At 35.6% G+C, this 17,737-nt stretch overlaps 1 protein-coding gene across 2 annotated transcripts; it reads left to right on the forward strand.

The window, feature by feature from the left end:
• Nucleotides 1-4,316: 4,316 nt before the first annotated feature.
• On the forward strand, nt 4,317-17,005 carry LOC146312341 (homeobox protein Hox-A3-like). 2 transcript variants are annotated; one of them, XM_084741321.1, is made up of 3 exons: nt 4,317-4,547; nt 11,654-12,023; nt 16,079-17,005. In XM_084741321.1, the coding sequence occupies exons 1-3, from the start codon at nt 4,527-4,529 to the stop codon at nt 16,657-16,659; spliced, it is 972 nt and encodes a 323-aa protein (XP_084597447.1). In that variant the 5' UTR covers nt 4,317-4,526; the 3' UTR covers nt 16,660-17,005. The 2 variants fall into 2 exon arrangements, with proteins under 2 accessions (XP_084597447.1, XP_084597448.1); XM_084741322.1 differs by lacking the exon at nt 4,317-4,547 and adding an exon at nt 9,037-9,594.
• Nucleotides 17,006-17,737: the final 732 nt, after the last annotated feature.

Here is a 17,737-nt window from a genome sequence, read left to right on the forward strand (position 1 = left end):
GAAGTCTTTTGATTTGAAATGACAAGTTGAATGACTGTTCTGCAGAATTCAATCAACTCATTAAATTACATTTCTAAAGGAGAACGATCAGTGTATTAGCAGACTTCCCAGCATGCCTCGTTTGAGAGTTAAAACTCTCCTGAAACCCTCCCTTTTTTACATTTTAAGAAGACTCATATGATTAAAACTTGTTGTGTCTCTAACACACTTCAAAATTAGAACTGTTGGTTTGTAAAGTTCATCAGTGCCTGCAGAACGTGCAACACCGAACATGCAACAGAGTTAATATCAAGTTTATTTGGTTAGAAAAGTTTATTTGTTTGGAATCAGTACAACATCACCTCAACAGATTCAGAACAGATTCTTAACAGATTCAGTCAACTTAAATTTTTATGGTAGCAGGACACCAACTGTTTTTTTCAAGTTAAAACAAGTTCTTAATTTTACAGTGAATTAATTAGGTAATAAATGGTCTAATCAGTTCTAAAATGAAATGTAATGTCTCATGTCTCTACACTGTAAGATGAAGAAGTGACTCTTTAAACTAAGGAAATGTACTCTGTTTGTAATTTCTGTCAGAGTGGCTGCAGTTTTTTGTTCAACTTAAAATCTTAAGCTTATTGAACATGTTTTTGTTTGAAGTACAAGTGAAATACTTAAGTTTATTTGACTAGAAATGTCTGTTTGTTTTGTATCAGTACAAAATTACCTTAACTTGTCTTTTCAGATTCAGTCAACTTAAATTTTTATGGTAGCCCAGACACTAACTTTTTTTTTTTTTAAGTTAAAACAAATATAGTGAATTAATTAGGTAATAAATTGGCAAATTAGTTCCAAATCAAATTTAAATGCTGCATGTTTCTAATACACTTCAAGATGAAGAACTGACTTTCAAACTGAGGAAATGTAAACAGAAGTTAAATTTGTTTGTAACGTTTGTCAGTGTGCCTGAAGAGTTGTTGGTTCAACTTAACATCTGAAGCTTACAGAACGTATTATCTCAAATACGACTGTTTTGAATAATTACAAAAATACTTCACCTTGTTTTGTCAAATTCAGTCAACTTAAAATTTTAGGCTAGCCTGGACACTAACTTTTTTATGTTTCAACAGATACTTTATTTTAACAGGGAATTAATTGGGTAATGAAGTCCAAATCAGCTCTAAAATGTAATCTAAGTGAGAAAAGCATATTTATGTTCAAATTAAAGAATGAGTCAAACTTCATGTCATTTTTAATCCACCACCTCTCACATGTAATTTAAGGCAGCCTCGTTCATTCGATCATAGTGATGAAATACATGAAACAAATGTCACCTTGAACAGTTTTTTGGGAGGCCGGTAACAGTTTATGGTGTCATGGATGCTCAACATCTGGCAGACCCTGTGTGTGTGTAAGAGAGAGAGAGAGAGGGAGAGAGAGAGAATGTGTGTGTGTGTGTGTGTGTGTGTGTGTGTGTGTGTGTGTGTGTGTGTGTGTGTGAGTTCAGTTCGCTGCTGCAGCTGCTGTGGTGAGAGGCTGTAATGCAGATGATCCGCCAGCAGAGGGCGCCTCAGACCGGCCCGGCGGATGATGGATGAGTTTTTTCTGTCTCTCTGCTCCGACTCTTATCATCGAGGGCATGTAGGTTACAGAGCAGGACACAGAGACACCAGAGTCACTCCGAGCCTGTTTATTGGTCACGTCTTTTAGGTTTGAGTGCAGAATAAACCTTTAATCCTCCAAACTTTGACCTGAGAGTGAAAATCTCTGAAAACACGTTTGATTTTAAGTACTAGTCAGGTCGAATAATCAGACAGCTGCTGTTAATTTTCACTTTATTATTCCGGAAACCAGCTGGGTACTTTTACTCGAGTACTGCACTGAAGTATAGTTCTGAGCAACTTGTACTTTGTTTGAGTATTTTTATTTTATGCAACTTAAACTCGTCTCAGAGGCAAATACTGCAGCCTACTTTTCACTGTACAACATCACTTATTACTTTTCAGATTAAGATGTTACATAAAATATAACTTTTACAGATAATATATTGTTAAAAATTAAATATTTGCTCTCTGAACTTCTCATGTGGTCATTCATCAATAATTGTTTGAGGCCCAAAGAAGTAAAAATATTCAATAATTCACCAAAAAGCAACAATTAGAGAAATGTTAAAAAAAATAAGAATAAAAATTAAAAAATACAGTCTTGTGTACCAGAAGTTCTTTTTTTTTTCTTTTTTTCTCTCCAGTAAATAATCTCAAAACTAGGGATGAGTATTGAAAACTGGTACTAAACCAGTACCGGTTCCTCACTGGTCATTACAGAAAGATTTATAAATTCCCGAACAAACAATATTACTATAAGTATTTATGAAAATTAGCTGACAAAAGCAAAGTGTTCATAAGTGTGGGCTCACTTTTCTAACTCACTTAACTCAGGAAACAATTTAACTTGTTATTTCTGAATAAGAGCAATAACTGTTGAATCTTTTTGTTTCATGCCTCTATTTTTATGCTCCAAATATAGAGAGTGATATCAATAAAGGTATCAGTAAGCAGCGGTATTGATAAGCAGTATTGACATCAGTATCAATAAAATCCTAATGATACCTCTCAGATTTTTCCGCTGACCCCTTGGAGGGGTTTGACCCCTATGTTGAGAACCACTGTACAGCTCCATCTCACAGCTACAACAGTAACATGCTGCTTACTTGATGAATCAGTATTAACAAACTACTTACAAGGGAATGTTTCTGCAGGTTGAGTACTTTTACTTTTGATACAGCCTTTGCTTATTTGTAATGGAGTACTTTTACTTTAGTAAAGGATCGGAGTGCCTCCTCCATCACTGTGAGCCTGAAGGCAGATGAAACCTGAGTAAAAATGAGTCAAATACCATCGTGCCGAGCATGAGAACACCTCACTGGTTATGTTTATAACTGTAGCCTGTGACAGTGACACACATGGCTACATTACTCCTATAAGTGCTCATAATGTGACATAAACATGTTTATGATTTCTTGAACTATTACAGAAAAAAGACAGTCATAATATAAGGTCATAGTCATAAAATATGGGTCCTCACCTGTGGGTATATTGGATATGATGTTTTTGGAATTTGATGACTTTATTAATGATAAATAAATAATTATTCAAAGCTTAGAGCCACTGAAAGATATAAATAATAACATTATTAGGGTTGGCAGGTTACAACAGCAGACCTGAAGTATTAAACCACTTTATTCAGTATTTATAACTCCACATGTGATGTATTTAACCACTTTATTAATGACATAAACCTATTATCATTTATAGTTAGACTTGGTGGATTAAACCCCTGTATTATTATCAGACCCTTTTATTAACGACTTAATGGCATTTAAAACGTCACACATTATGTATCAAACTACTTTATGAATGAACTAAACCTGTTGCCATTTAAATACAGACCCTGGTGGATTAAACCACTTTCCAACTGCACAATTGATATTAAACCACTTTATTAATGACTTATTAGCATTTATAACTGCACAATTGATGTATTAAACCACTTTAATATGGACACTTGTGCACACTTGGTGGATTAAACTCCTTTACTGATGACTTATTATTTATAATTGCACAACTGATTATTAAACCACTTTATTAACAATGGCTTATCAGGAAATAAGAAACCAGTCAGAATTTATAAATGGATCATCAATAGAAACTGCATTATTTCAAAAAAGAAAACCAACCAGCCAACTTGATATTTCACAACCTGGTAATTCAGAATTTGTCACTTATGCTTATTATAACAAACCTGATTTATTAACCATTAACAAAGACACTAATAATACGTTATAAAGACTATATAACAGGTGGCTTAACGAAAAAAGGTTTAGAGATAAGATTGTCTAAAAAGTAAAATCTCTGCATTCCTAACTTTGAGTGTATTGTTTTTAATATTTTAACATTATTATAATTATTAAGGAGGCTGCAGTTTCTGACGAGCTGTCATCTATATATACCCTGTAGATCCGAATTTGTGTAAATGTAGCAGCAGCCACAAATTCGCGTCTTGGGGATTATGTAGGTGATGACACTTCACCTCGAGAAGAAGAAAAACATTCGTTTAAAACCCCAGAAAATAGCAGTTGCTGTCTACATGTCCGCAGTTATAATTTAATGACGTATAATATACATATTATTGATATATTTGATGTTTTCTGTGCTTGTTAGTATGTGTTAAAATGTTGTTTTTGTGAGAGGGGCTCTGCACGCACAGAGCTGCAGGCCTCCCTCACCAAACTAAACACGCTTCTGTGAGTGTTTTTCTCTTCTTCTCCTTCTAGCTGCACATTGTTGGAGAATATGACATCTGTGAAAGTTGCAGGACAGGCCTTCAATGAGGGCCATTGTTCGGCGCATCATTTATCTTCTTTTCACTGCGCTGCCGGCTGCTGTAGTCGAGGAGGAGTTTTAGTTTGCAGGGAAATGTGAGGAGGAGGACCTCAACAAACAGCTCCAACAGACGCACGGGCTGCAGACTGCACCGAGGAGGAGATGAGATCCAAAAGGAAAAAAGTAAGTTTACCAAAGATGTATTTTTTACTGTGCTGAGGACAGGAGAGCAGAGGCGGAGTCAGAGTGTGAGTCTGGGTTTGATTTGAGGGAATAATCACGTTGTAGGCGGTATGAACAGCAAATGAATGGTTTATGACGCACTATAACGTGGTTGCAAGCTGATATGAGGACAGTTTTAAGCGTTTATTAGCATTTATAACTGCACGCCTTAAAACCTTGTATTAATGACTTAGGCCTATTAACTTTTATAACTGCACACTTGATGTATCAAACTACTTTATTAATGCTGATTAACATTAATAACTGTATACTTAATGTATTAAAACATTATTAATGACTTTTGGACATTCATAATGGCACACATGACATATCAATGTCTTATTGTATAACGGCACACTTGATGTATTAAGACTTTATCAATGACTAACCTTTATAACAGCACAACTGACGTTTTAACCACTTATTAACATTTATAACTGCAGACCTGGCGATTGAACCCCTTTATTAATGATTAATTAACATTCATAATCGCACACTTGAGTCTATGCAGTTCTGAGGATGCAAAGACAGTTTAAAGTGTTTATTATAATAATAATTATTATTAGTCAGCAATTATAACTGCTCTATGAAGGTGTTTTATGTTATTACAGTAGTTTTACTATTATTATAATTAATTATCTGTTTTTTTATAGCAGCCTCCACTAATGCCATCATATCTAGTTGTTGACAAATAAAATAATAAACACTTAAATCTGCTGACAGCTCTATTATAGTGTCTTAGAAACCATTCATTAAATGTGTTGATATCTCATTTTTTTGATGTGGAAAATTATTATTAGTATTATTATTTTATTTAGCTGAAAACAGTTATTTTATGTACTTTAAAATGTTAATTATATTCTAATCTATTCTAATTATTTTGTCTGTTGCTTACGTTGTCTGCGGGAAATGAAGTTGCTTCTACTGTTGATTCTTTGGATTAATTCAGAGGCATAAATCCCCTCCTGGTGGACACGTGGTTCCTGCAGCTAATTGACAAGACAGGTTGCAGCGCGCTGCATTTGTCAGCAGGCCTGCAGACTGAATGGAGGGGTGGAGGTGGTGGGTGTGGTGGGTGTGTGGGGTGAGGAGTGTGTGTGGGGTGAGGAGTGTGTGTGTGTACATGTCCATCACACATCAGACAGGCAGCATAAAGAGCGCAGAGCTCGCCGTGGTGTGATGAAGATGGGATGTAAAGTGCAGCTCAGGGATGTTGTCATATCTGAATGATAACTGCAGGCCACGGGGATCAAATATGAATTTATATTTATACTGTATGTCTTCATTCAGGACGCTACACTGACTTATCGTGTCGGTCCATCTGCATGTCCCCCTCAAGCCTCCTCCTCCTCTTCTTCTGCCTCGTATATCACAGGACGATTTAGACTTTTTGAAGACAGCGCACTTATTGCTGATTTTCTTTGTATTTATATGACACTTTTTATGGCACCATAAAGGCTATCAGTGAGATTTATGGCACATACAGCCACATAAGTTACCAGTTTATTAGGCACACCTATGTATCCTAATTGATATGCAGCACCTTTCAGTACAAATCAATACAATTCCTCCATAACAAAAACGTCCAGGTCGGTGGAAATTTACACAGCTTTAAGCCACATCTCATGGCCTTCATCAGCACGTGGAGCTCAGTATTGTTTTTTTATTAACTATTTATTAACATTTATAACTACATACTCGGTGATTAAACCCCTTTATTAATAGTTTATTAACATTCATGGCTAAAGACTTGGTTTATTAAACCCCATTATCAATGACTTGTTAAGAATTATAACTACAGGCTTGGTGATTAAACCTCTTTATTAACAGCTTATAACGTTCAAAACGACAGTGTGATGGAATAAGCCCCTTTATTAACGTCTTAATAACGTTTCTAACTACAACTGGGCTGGATTTACACCTTTATTAATGTCTTATTAATGTTTATAATAAGGTGTGGTAGATTAAACCCCTTTATTAATCCTTATTACTGGTTCTAACTACAAATGTGGCAATTAAGCGCCTTCACTTAATGGCTTATTAACATTTATAACTACAGATTTGATTATTAAACCCTTTATTAACGGCATATTAGCATTTATAACTACAGACTGGGTGATTAAACCAACAGCTTATTAACATTTATAACAACAGACATGGTGCAGTAAGCGCCTTATTAATCTTTATTAATGGCTTATTAACATTTATAACAATAGTCATGATTGATTAAGCCGCATTTTCATTGGCTTATTAATGTATACAGACTTGGTTGATCAAACCACTTTATCAACGGCTTATTAATATTTATAACTACAGAATAGGTTGATTAAACCCCTTTGTTAACATCTTACTAACATTTATAACTACATATGTGGTGTTATTCCCCTTATTAATCTTTATTAATAGCTTATTAATGCTAATTAATACAGACGTGGGGATTAAACCCCTTAATTAACAGCTTTTTAATATTTATAACTACAGATGTGGAAGATTAAACCCCTTCATTGATGGCTTATTAACATTTATAACTGTGGAAACTACATTCCCTAATACAATCCAGGAGATGTGACTGAATAATGAGTCTTCAGGACTGCTGCATTGGTCCGTATGAGCTTTAGCCATTTATACCTAACTAACTTGCAGCTGAGCGCACGTGTGTATGTTTTGATCTTTTATGCGAAGCCATTTTGTTCATCATTTTCTTTAAAATTAAACTAAATAAGCTCCTTCACACAGCAGCTACAAAAAAAAAACGGCTTACAGAACTTTTATTTTTGGACAGATGGACAAAAAGCACAGATCTGCTCACTCTTTATTCAAATCATCTTGGAGAGACGTGCTCGGCTCACAGATCAAAGGTGTTCATTAGCATTAATTAACGCTACTTAGTTAAATATTACCTTTCAGTGCCAATCAAAGCGATCGAGCAAAACATGAAGATGAGAGATCAAAGAGCTGCCGATCGATCGATCTCCCTGCAGCTCACAGTCTGATGGTCACCATGTAAACCAGAGCAGCTCCTGTCCGGAGCCTCATTATTACAGTCTCAACTTTTTAATGGACGCTGCTGCTGACCTCTGTCTGTCTGTCTGTCTGTCTGTCTGTCTGTCTCCACTTTAGTGCTTTAAAATGACCCTATCGGATCACTCATTTAAATTAGAAACAAAAAAAGAAAATCTCATTACATAAACAAGACGTAATGCACTTGGTATGTGAGTGTGTAAAAAAACACCCAGACTAAATACTGATAGCTTTCTTTGCCCGAGTAATTTATGGCGTCTCTGGCATCGCTCCTAAATGGGATGTTTGAATTTATTATTACAGCGCTGGACAAGTTCCCAGGAGTGTTTAAACAGAACAGAGATGTAGCTGCCTGTGTGTTCATATATTTTCTACACTGAGAATACAGCTTCAATGTTACAGAACAAAATAAAACAAAATAAAATAAAACAAGCTGCTTTTTGGCTCATTTTAATTCATGCCAGTGGCTGTGAGAGGCGTCTTCTTAACAGAACATTTCCCTTTTCTAAATGTTAAAACCTTTATTAACATTTATAACAATGGACGTGATGGACTAAACCCCTTTATTGAGGGCTTATGAACGTTTATAACTACAGATGTGGTGACTAAACCCCTTTATTAATGCCTTATTAATATTTATAACTACTGATTTGATGGACTAAACCCGTTTATTCAGGGCACATGAACATTTATAGCTACAGACTCAATGACTATACCCCTTTATTAAGGGCTTATGAACATTTATAACAACTGACGTGATGGATTAACCCCCTTTATTAATAACATATTAACATTTATATACTATACGCCTTTATCAAGGGCTTATTAGCATTTATAACTAAAGATGTGGTGATTAAAAACCCTTTATTAACGTGTTATTAATAGTTATAACTACAAACATGGTGACTGAACCCTTTATTAATGGCTTATTAACACTTATAACTACAGACTTTGTGGAGTAAAGCCCAATGTTAATGGCTTATTATCATTTAGAATTACAAACGTGGTGATTACACCATTTTATTAACAGCGTATTAACATTTATTATTACAAACGTAGCGATTGGACCCTTTATTAACAGCTTATTAACATTTATAACTACAGACGTGGTGATTGAACCCTTTACTAACATCTTATTAATATTCATAAATACAGACATGGGAGATTAAACTTAAAATGTATTATCATTGATAACTACAGGCATTATTAACGTCTTATTAACATTTATAACTCTAGACTTGGTGATTAAACCAGTTTATTAGATTATTATTACATTCATATCTAGACATGGGGGATTCAACCCCTTTATTAACGTCTTATTAACATTAAAGATTATGATAATGTAAAATAATAATAAATAATAAAATAATAAATACAACCATGCAATAACGTAAAAACCTGCAGCTTTTTTTTTTTTTTTTTTTTTTGGCTCATTTTAATTCATGCCAGTGGCGGTGGGAGGCGTCTTCCAAACAGACCATTTTCTTTATCTAAATCCACTTAAAATGGAGTTCACTGCCAAAATATTTCAGCTCTTCCTGGCCTCTCTTCAGCCACCTTTAATGTTTTTTGGATCTTCACTCTCAGTCTAATTGCCATAAAGATTTAGAGGTAGTCAATTTGCCATATAGAAATGTCTGATCTTTATCGCAGGGGCTATTACCATATATGAAACTGAGCTTGCATGATCAGCAGAAAGGGCTTCTTTTTTCCCCACACACACACACACCCACACACTCACACACACACACACACACAGGCTGACATTGTGTGCAGAAATGCTACGCAGGGCGGTGTGAGCTGCAGAAACACTGTCCACTCTGCTCCACCACCACACCGGCATGCAAAGCCACCACCATCACCGTCACATCTGATCATCTAAAGCTGAGGGAGAGCCGCTTTCTGTCCGCCTCTGCTGCAGGGAGGATTATTCTCATCTGCGAGGTTTTCACACACAAAAAAAAGAAAAAAAAAAAGAAAAGAAAAGGTGAGAAGGGAAACAGAGAGGTGTATTTGTTTGCGCGAGGATTGTTTCAGTGCGGGATGAATGTAGATTGTGAAGTGAAGGTAGGTAAGGCAGCCAGCCGGGGTGTTGTGCCGCGGACTGGGTTATGTGTCTTTATGATTTACGAGCCTGACTCCAGCCGCGGTTCAACCAGAGTTCATAAAGCTGCATGCCTCCAGACTTATTCTCTCTCCCTCTCTCTCCCTCTCTCCCTCTCTCACTGCTTCTTTCTTTCTTTACTCCTCAAAACTGCTGCTTTATAATTCTGTTTAATTTCAGAGGGATTAAATTTAATTAAGATTTCTGGCTGAAAAGATGGTTTTCTTTTGTTTTATTGCGTTTTGTTTCAGCTCGGGCCATAAAACAGCTGCCTGCAGCGCACAATGGACTCTTGTATGAGCTATTTTGTGCTTTTTGATGGATGAGTTTTTTAGTAGATTGTGATATAACATTTAATTCTCCCCCTTGAAAATGTTAGAGACATGCAGGACTATCCATTAACTGAAGGCTGTTATTTATTAATCGTCAGGCCTAATGTAGTTTTAGGAAACACACTATTAAAAAAGAACAAAAAAGTCTTTACTTTCATATTCATATTAAATGCATTTTATTTTTATGGGCCTATTTATGCTTGGATGTCTGAATAATTAGTATTATTGTTTGTCATTATTGTTAGTGTTTTATTTTTCATTTTAAAAACAGAAATCATGAGAAATAACCTTTTTTTTCCTGAACCTAAATCATTTTGTATCATTTGTTTTTGCTCTTAATGAAAAAGACAATGAGCCTCACATATGCCACTAATTTTTAGGTGCAAACAATGTGAAAATAATTTAATTTCTGCCCAAATTTTCAAAGATTCCTTTTAGATGTCTGTAGAGCTGCAACCATTAAATGATTAGTTGTCAACTATTTAATTAATTTCCCACTATGTTGAAAATTAGACTGATTGATAATTTTTCAAGAAAAAAAGTAAAAATTCTCTGGTTCCAGCTTCTTAAATGAGAATATTTTCTGGTTTCTTCAGTAACCTGAATGTCTCTGAATGTGAACAAAACAAACAACTAAGTGATTAATAGAGAAAATAATTTACAGATTAATCGTTGTTGCAGCCTCATTACTGTTTTCCACTTGTTCTTGTTGCCATTATTGTTAGTGTTTCATTTATTCTTTTTAAGAGAAAAATAATCCTAAAAATAATCTTGCACCTTATCCTGATAACATTATATATTCTTTATTTTAGCTCTTTAAAAAAAGAAAATGAGCCTAGTTGTGGGCCAGTGGGGTCTATACAAATTATTAGGGGTAAACAACAGGGCAATAATTTCATTTCTGTTCACAAGATTATCCTTGAATTTCAGTAAAGCTACAATTAACCCATTAGATGTCAAATATTCATTGATTTGAGTATTTTTTTAAAGAAAAAAAATGCACAAATGTTAAGATTTTCTGTTTGTCTTACTCTTCTGTGACAGTATGCTAAAAAAAAAAAAAAAATCTTTGGATTGTGTACAAAAAAGATGTTTGAGGATGTAATGTTGAGGTTTGGGAAACAGTGATCAACATTTTCCACCATTTTCTGACATTTTATAGACCAAACTACTAACTGAACAATCGAGAAAATGTGAATCTGTATCTACAGATTGTTAGTTGCACCCTTGTTATTGTTTGCCATTTGTTGTTGTTGGCATTCCACTTTTAATCATAAAAATGTTTTTTTTTTACCCATTAAATATCCTTTGTTTTAGCTGTTTTACAACATAATGAAAAAGAAAATGAGCCACATTAAGGGGTTACACTAATTGTTAGGTGTAAACAAAAGGAAAATAACTTAATTTCTGCCCAGATTCTACAAGATTATCCTCGGATTTGTGTTTCTCGGAGGGTTTATTTGCACCCAACTCTTAATTTTCCGTTGCCTCTCAGGCCAGGAGAGGCTTGCTATTCATGTCAGTGAACTATTGAGTTGATAAGATGGATCATGTGGTCTCCTCCCTGATTCTGTCTCCCGTCTTCTTTTTTTTTTCCTGGATCCTCTCAGGCCAGAAGCGCAGGGCTCTCTGGAAACCTGCCATGTGACATTTGGCTGCCAGCGCTCCGTCAGAAGGTCAAAGGGGGCCCCGCCGCTGCACAGTTCATGGAAATGCAGAAAAGCAGCGCTGCGCACAACATCCAGCAGCAGCAGCAGCAGCACGACCTTTTCTTCAAAGGGTCTTTGGATGATGTCAGTGGGTTTCAAGCAGCCGCGCACCACCAACACCAACAATTGGCGCAAATGGAGACGTTCGAGCGCGCGTTTCCCCGGAGGTCAAAACAGCAAAACGCCAAGTTTCCTATGAGCAAAAAGATTTTCCCCTGGATGAAAGAGTCCAGACACTCAGAGCAGAAACACGGCAGGAGAATCACAGCAGGTCTGTATGACAGAAAGAACAGGCAACGATTGTTTCCAAACGAGGCCTTTTTTTTTTTTTTTTTTTCATTTTATGCTCCCTTTAACGAGCTCTAAAACGGAGGAAATTATCTTGTATTTTATCCTTTTCGGGTTCAAAAGGTCACGGAGCAATTAATCAAGCGACAGTCAGGCGTGTAGCAGGAGGATAAACACACCTTGGCTCAGATTTTAGGCTCACGTCATTTTTAGGACGCCATTTAAAGACAAACAATAACAAAGCTCCTTTCAAAATAAAGTTACAAAGTGCTCCACCGGAAAACAAACAAACAAACAAACAAAAATAAACAAAGTAACAGAAATGATTGCAACAGAGGAAGGTAAAACTGAAAGGGCATAAAGACTTATTATCACAGAAGTTTACAAAATGAATTGAAGTAAAATCAAATGTTTGGATAAAAGCCCAAGATACAAAGGCCTTTACAGTTTGTAAAGATATGACCATGTAACTGTATTTACATTAAGAAAAACTAAAAATATCTGCCTAATATCCACTTACTGACTAGAGCCTGACTGATACTGGATTGTTGTGGCTGTTATTGATATTAGGGAGTAAAAAAAAATTACAGTATCAATATATTTTCTGATATTCTTTAAACTGACATCAAGGCACTGAAACAATTGACTATTACTGCTATTTTTAATACTTATAAATAACCATAAATATAAAACATGAATAAACAATAAACCTGAATTAAGAAAAAGGATGAAATATATATATATATTACTGCCAATACAAATAAAAAAATGAAACCAAGCTGCATTATGTTCTGTAAGTCTTCTGCTGTCAGCCATGTTTGTTGCTGTGTAACAGAGTGACGTTAACAACTCGTAATATTGCCATTATCACTACATAATTTTATTTTAATCATAATCTTTTTAAACAATTTATCGTGAACTGTATTAATTGTGGTTCCCGACCTTTTTCATAATTAATTCCAAAGCTCTGCTGTCAAAAATAAACATCAATCAAATTGTTACTATTCTCAGAACCTTTTTTCTAGTATAAACTTTATATTCTTTCTTTTAACAAGACAACAGATTTTTACCAAAAGAACAATAATGATATATTCTTACAGAGCTCACAGAGTCGTAGCTGTACGAAGTCGCTAACTATTTTTAACTAAGGACAAAGAAATGCATCTTTTTAAACAGTTTTGTATACAGACTTTTTTTTAAAAAATTAAAATTGTGATTTTAGTTAAAATGTGCAAATTTTGACAACCTCAGAGGAGAAAAAGTCTTGTGACCCCCTGTGATTTCTGGCGCCCCCTAAGGGGGGCCTGAACCCCAGATTGGGAACCAATGCGATATATGACACCCTAATATACGCCGATACCAATACAGACCTTTGTAACTGTGATAGTCTAATATCGGGCCAATGATATCGGCCGATTATTCCTCCTCTCTCTACACTGTCCATAACACACCAAAACTCTGACACCACTGTAAGGCTGCAATGATCGGTCGATTCATTGATTAGTCAATCAAAAGAAGATTAGTTATCAACTATTTTAATAATTATTAACTAATTGTTTCAGTCAATTTTTCGACCAGAATTTTCAGACGTGTGTTGGTTCCGGCTTCTGAAATGTGAAGATTCGCTGCTTTTCTTTGTCATTTATGATGCAGAGTCTCTGAGTTTTGGACTGTTGGTTTAACAGAAGCAATTTGCAGACATCACTTCTGGTTCTGTGATGAGCATTTTTCATGATTTTTTTTTGACATTTTATAGACTGAGTAATCATGAAAATAATCATCAGATTAACCGATAATAAAAAACAATTGTGAGTTGCAGCCGTACCGCCTTTACAGTTGTTCACACCTTGTAACCGTCTGTGAATGTTAGAAAGAAAAACTACAAAAATCTGTCAAAATATCCACATTTTGTCTTACTTCCATAACAGAGCAGAACTTTTGAAGAAACATGCAAGCTAAACTACATGAGTATAAGCTCCTGGTCACCATTTTTAAAAATATCTCAGTCTTGATCGCTCCTCTCTCCATATCACACACTTTATAGTGGTTAGCCTTCAGGGCAGACTGGTGGCGACTCTAACATTTTTCACATTTTCCTTCATAACTCACAAACTACTTGAAACACTCTAGTTATTATTTAATATAAGAAACATAAATATGTCCACTAATTAATAATATACTTGATATGTTTTAACTGACAAAGACAAGGCTATAACAAATTTAACTTCCCTTTGGTGGAGGCATCTGTAACACTGAAAAAATAAGTTGCATCTTAAATAAAAGCACACCTCAAAGTAATCACATTACTGCTGTAGTGTCTAATCATTTCAATTATAGTTTTTGTATATGGTTTAATTATTTTACATGTCATTGTATGCATTCAAATCTGGGGAGCTGGGCATACTGTAAAGAAATAAATAGCTAAGTTGTCTCTTCTAACTGCTTGTTACAAATGAAGCTATCAGACTGGTTTGTTTTTCTGTGGTTTTGCTGGATCTGATACGATCAAACCACTTTAAACAATCTAAACAAGTGTGTGTGTGGTCTTAGTGACTGATTGCTTTTGTTTGTGTATTTTCCCTTTCTCTCTTTAGTGTCTACTTTTTGTTTATTTACTAATCTAACCTTTATTTATTCAAGTTAGACTCTCCCCTTAAAGGACACAGCTCATTAAGAAAATCAGAGCTGCAACGATTAATCAATTAGTTGTCAACTATCAAATTAATCACCAACTGATAATCGATTAATCGTTTTAAGTAATTCTTTAATTTTCTATGACAGTAAACTGAAAATCTTTGGATTGTGGACAAAACAAGACGTCATCTTGGGCTTTATGAAACACTGATCAACATTTTTTTAAATCTATACAGACGAAACTACTAATCAAATAATCGAGAAAATAATCTACAATAATTGACAATGAAAATAATCATTAGTTGCAGCACTGGAGGAAATTATTTTATACACTGTAAAAATAAACAATTTGTTTTAACTTAGTGAGTGCCTGAGTTAGTGCCTGTCTGCATTAAAATTCTAAATTGACTGAATTTGAAAAGACAAGTGAAGGTAATTTTTTAAACAAACTTTTCTAGTCAAAGATATTAATTCAACTGTACTTGAGAAAACATGTGAAATAAGCTGAAGATATGAAGTTGAACCAACTTCTCTTTGGTCACACTCATGTTTATATCATTTAACATTTATTATAATTAATCAAATTGCAAATATAAGGGGGGGGGGCGTGACTGAACTGACTTCATGTTTTGCAGTGTTTTCATTATCTTGAAGTGTACTAGAGACAGAAAGTTTCCATCATGTTTTGACTCTCAAACAATGCATGCTGGGAAGTCTCCTAAAGCAAACTCATTCAGCTTATGATTTCAAGTCAAAGGGCTTCAAGTTAGAAGTTAACATGTTCTGAAGTGTAATGAAAATAAAAAGAAAATTTGAGTTTAATTGACTCGAATAAATAAATACTGTATATTTATGTGAAGGTAAATAGGAAAGATTAGTTGATTCCACTAAATTTCAGTGTGATTTTTTTTTACAGTGTGTTTCCTCAGGGTCAAAAGGTCAGGAGGCTCTTAATGAAGTCAGGCATGAAGCAGGAGGATAAACACAACTTGGGGCATTTTTAGGCTCATTTCATGTTCAGGATGTCATTTAAAGAGATAAAATGTATTTGTATGGCGCTTTTCAAAATAAAGTTACAAAATAAAGGTTATTTATCTAACCTTTATTTACAGGCCATGTTGGCTGAGCATGCATGCTCTTTTACAGAAAAAACAAAAACAAAAAATGAAAAATAAACAAGATCCAGACCAGTGAAAGATATCAGAAAGAGAAAACGTTTCATTTAGCCACAGGCTCAGTGGAAGGAATGAGTCAGAGAAAATAAATAAAAACAAAGAGAAAACATGCAGAAAGATTAATGTCAAACTCAGTGAAAGGAATCAGACTGGCAGATAAAAGAAAGCCACTCTCCCTCAGTGTTTACAACCTGTTCGACCTTCCCTTTTTTTCTGTTTGTCTCTTCAGACTTCACCGTCAACGAGAAGTGTCCGAGCGCGTCCCCGGCATCCAAGAGGACGCGCACCGCGTACACGAGCGCGCAGCTGGTGGAGCTGGAGAAGGAGTTCCACTTCAGCCGCTACCTGTGCAGGCCGCGGCGGGTGGAGATGGCCAGCCTGCTCAACCTGCAGGAGAGGCAGATCAAGATCTGGTTCCAGAACCGGAGGATGAAGCAGAAGAAGGACGAGAGAGTGCAGGGCCTCATCCCAAACACAACCACCACCACCTCCTCCTCCTCCATCTCACCCCCATCCTCCCCCTCCGCCCCGGGCAGCCCCACTCTGTCGAGCCTGGGTTATGTCCATCTGGGCGGGGATTACCAGCCAGCCTCCCCTCCACTCAAGTCCCAACAGCACCAGAGTCAGCCGGCGTACCAAGCAGAATACTCCAAATATCCAGCTGCAGGCTTCACGCACGGCCCGCAGTTTAACGCGCAGTACAACACGCACACAACAACAGACCCGAACATGGATGTGAACGGGTCTTATTACCCGCAGAGCTGCACGCAGGACAGAATCATGCAGGCTCCAAAACTGACTCATCTGTAGCAGAAAAGACTCCACAAAAAAACCTTTACCTTTAATTTATAGAAGACTTCATCGATCTGTCTTGATGCATGCATTCTTATTTATTTATTTACTGAATTAATTTAACTTATTAGTCTCCAGCCTTATTTATTTGTATTTATACATATTTATTCATCTTGTGCATTTTATATTTATTATTGTATTCACTTTTAGGCATAGTATGGAAGCCAATTTAGGCTAGTAAAAGAAAAAAACAGTCATAATTATGAGATAAAAAGTTTAAATTAGGATTTAAAAAAGTCATAACTTTTATCACTTTTTAATCTCAGAATTCTTAACTTTGACATTAGTTCACAATTGAATTTGTATCTCACAGTTGACTTTTTCCTCGTATTTCTTTTATCTAATAATTTAGTTTTTTTTAATCACAATTGTTATTATTATTATGACTTACCAAGGGGATTTCTTTTTCTTTTACTGGCAGAACTGGGCTTCCATAACATGGACTTCCTCTCATTTTTCCAGAGACATTAGGTAGTGCTGTAATGCAGCCCTGCAGTGTATCTTAAATTAAAATGTTCGCTGTTGTTACTTAAGCTGCAAAATAAACGCAACTTGTTGAGATTTCCCCATCAGACTCTCCAGAGTAAAATAGAGCCAAAAAAAGAAAAAGACGACTGTAACGCAGCCAAAACGCTGAAAAAAAAAAAGCATTTTCCTCTCTTCTTCTTTTTTTTTTTTGCTAAAGCTTAATTAGCACTTGAGGTCTATAAAATCATTAACTCTTACTTAATTACGCATGAGTGTGGACGTGATAGGTTTTGGAAGATATTACATTATAGTATTGCTGCCGTTAAGTCTCAGACAAGAAAAAAAAAACCCTGTATGGTTCTTAAATGTGTCTTTTGTTCTTTTATGGGCGAAGTGGGCCACACAAGCTGTCCATCTTTAAAAAGAGCGCATGATGGATCACTGAATCCACCGCGCTGCTTTTCAGCCTGTCTGCGGGCTTCGTGTTGTCGAAAGGCCGAAGAAATGTTTTGGTAATAAGCACAAACACCCTCTGACCAAACTTCGGCTATATTTAGAAACACTTATG

Source organism: Lutjanus erythropterus, chromosome 17, assembly GCF_056507025.1.
Source record: "Lutjanus erythropterus isolate fLutEry1 chromosome 17, fLutEry1.hap2, whole genome shotgun sequence".
In the NCBI taxonomy this organism is placed as follows: domain Eukaryota; kingdom Metazoa; phylum Chordata; class Actinopteri; order Lutjaniformes; family Lutjanidae; genus Lutjanus; species Lutjanus erythropterus.

Excerpts from the sequence above, each read along its gene's own strand:
- LOC146312341 (XM_084741321.1), top strand. The coding sequence starts at position 4,527 with ATGAGATCCAAAAGGAAAAAA. Across the intron at positions 4,548-11,653 it reads TGAGATCCAAAAGGAAAAAA|GCCAGAAGCGCAGGGCTCTC; the intron begins GTAAGTTTACCA and ends GGATCCTCTCAG. Across the intron at positions 12,024-16,078 it reads CGGCAGGAGAATCACAGCAG|ACTTCACCGTCAACGAGAAG; the intron begins GTCTGTATGACA and ends TTGTCTCTTCAG.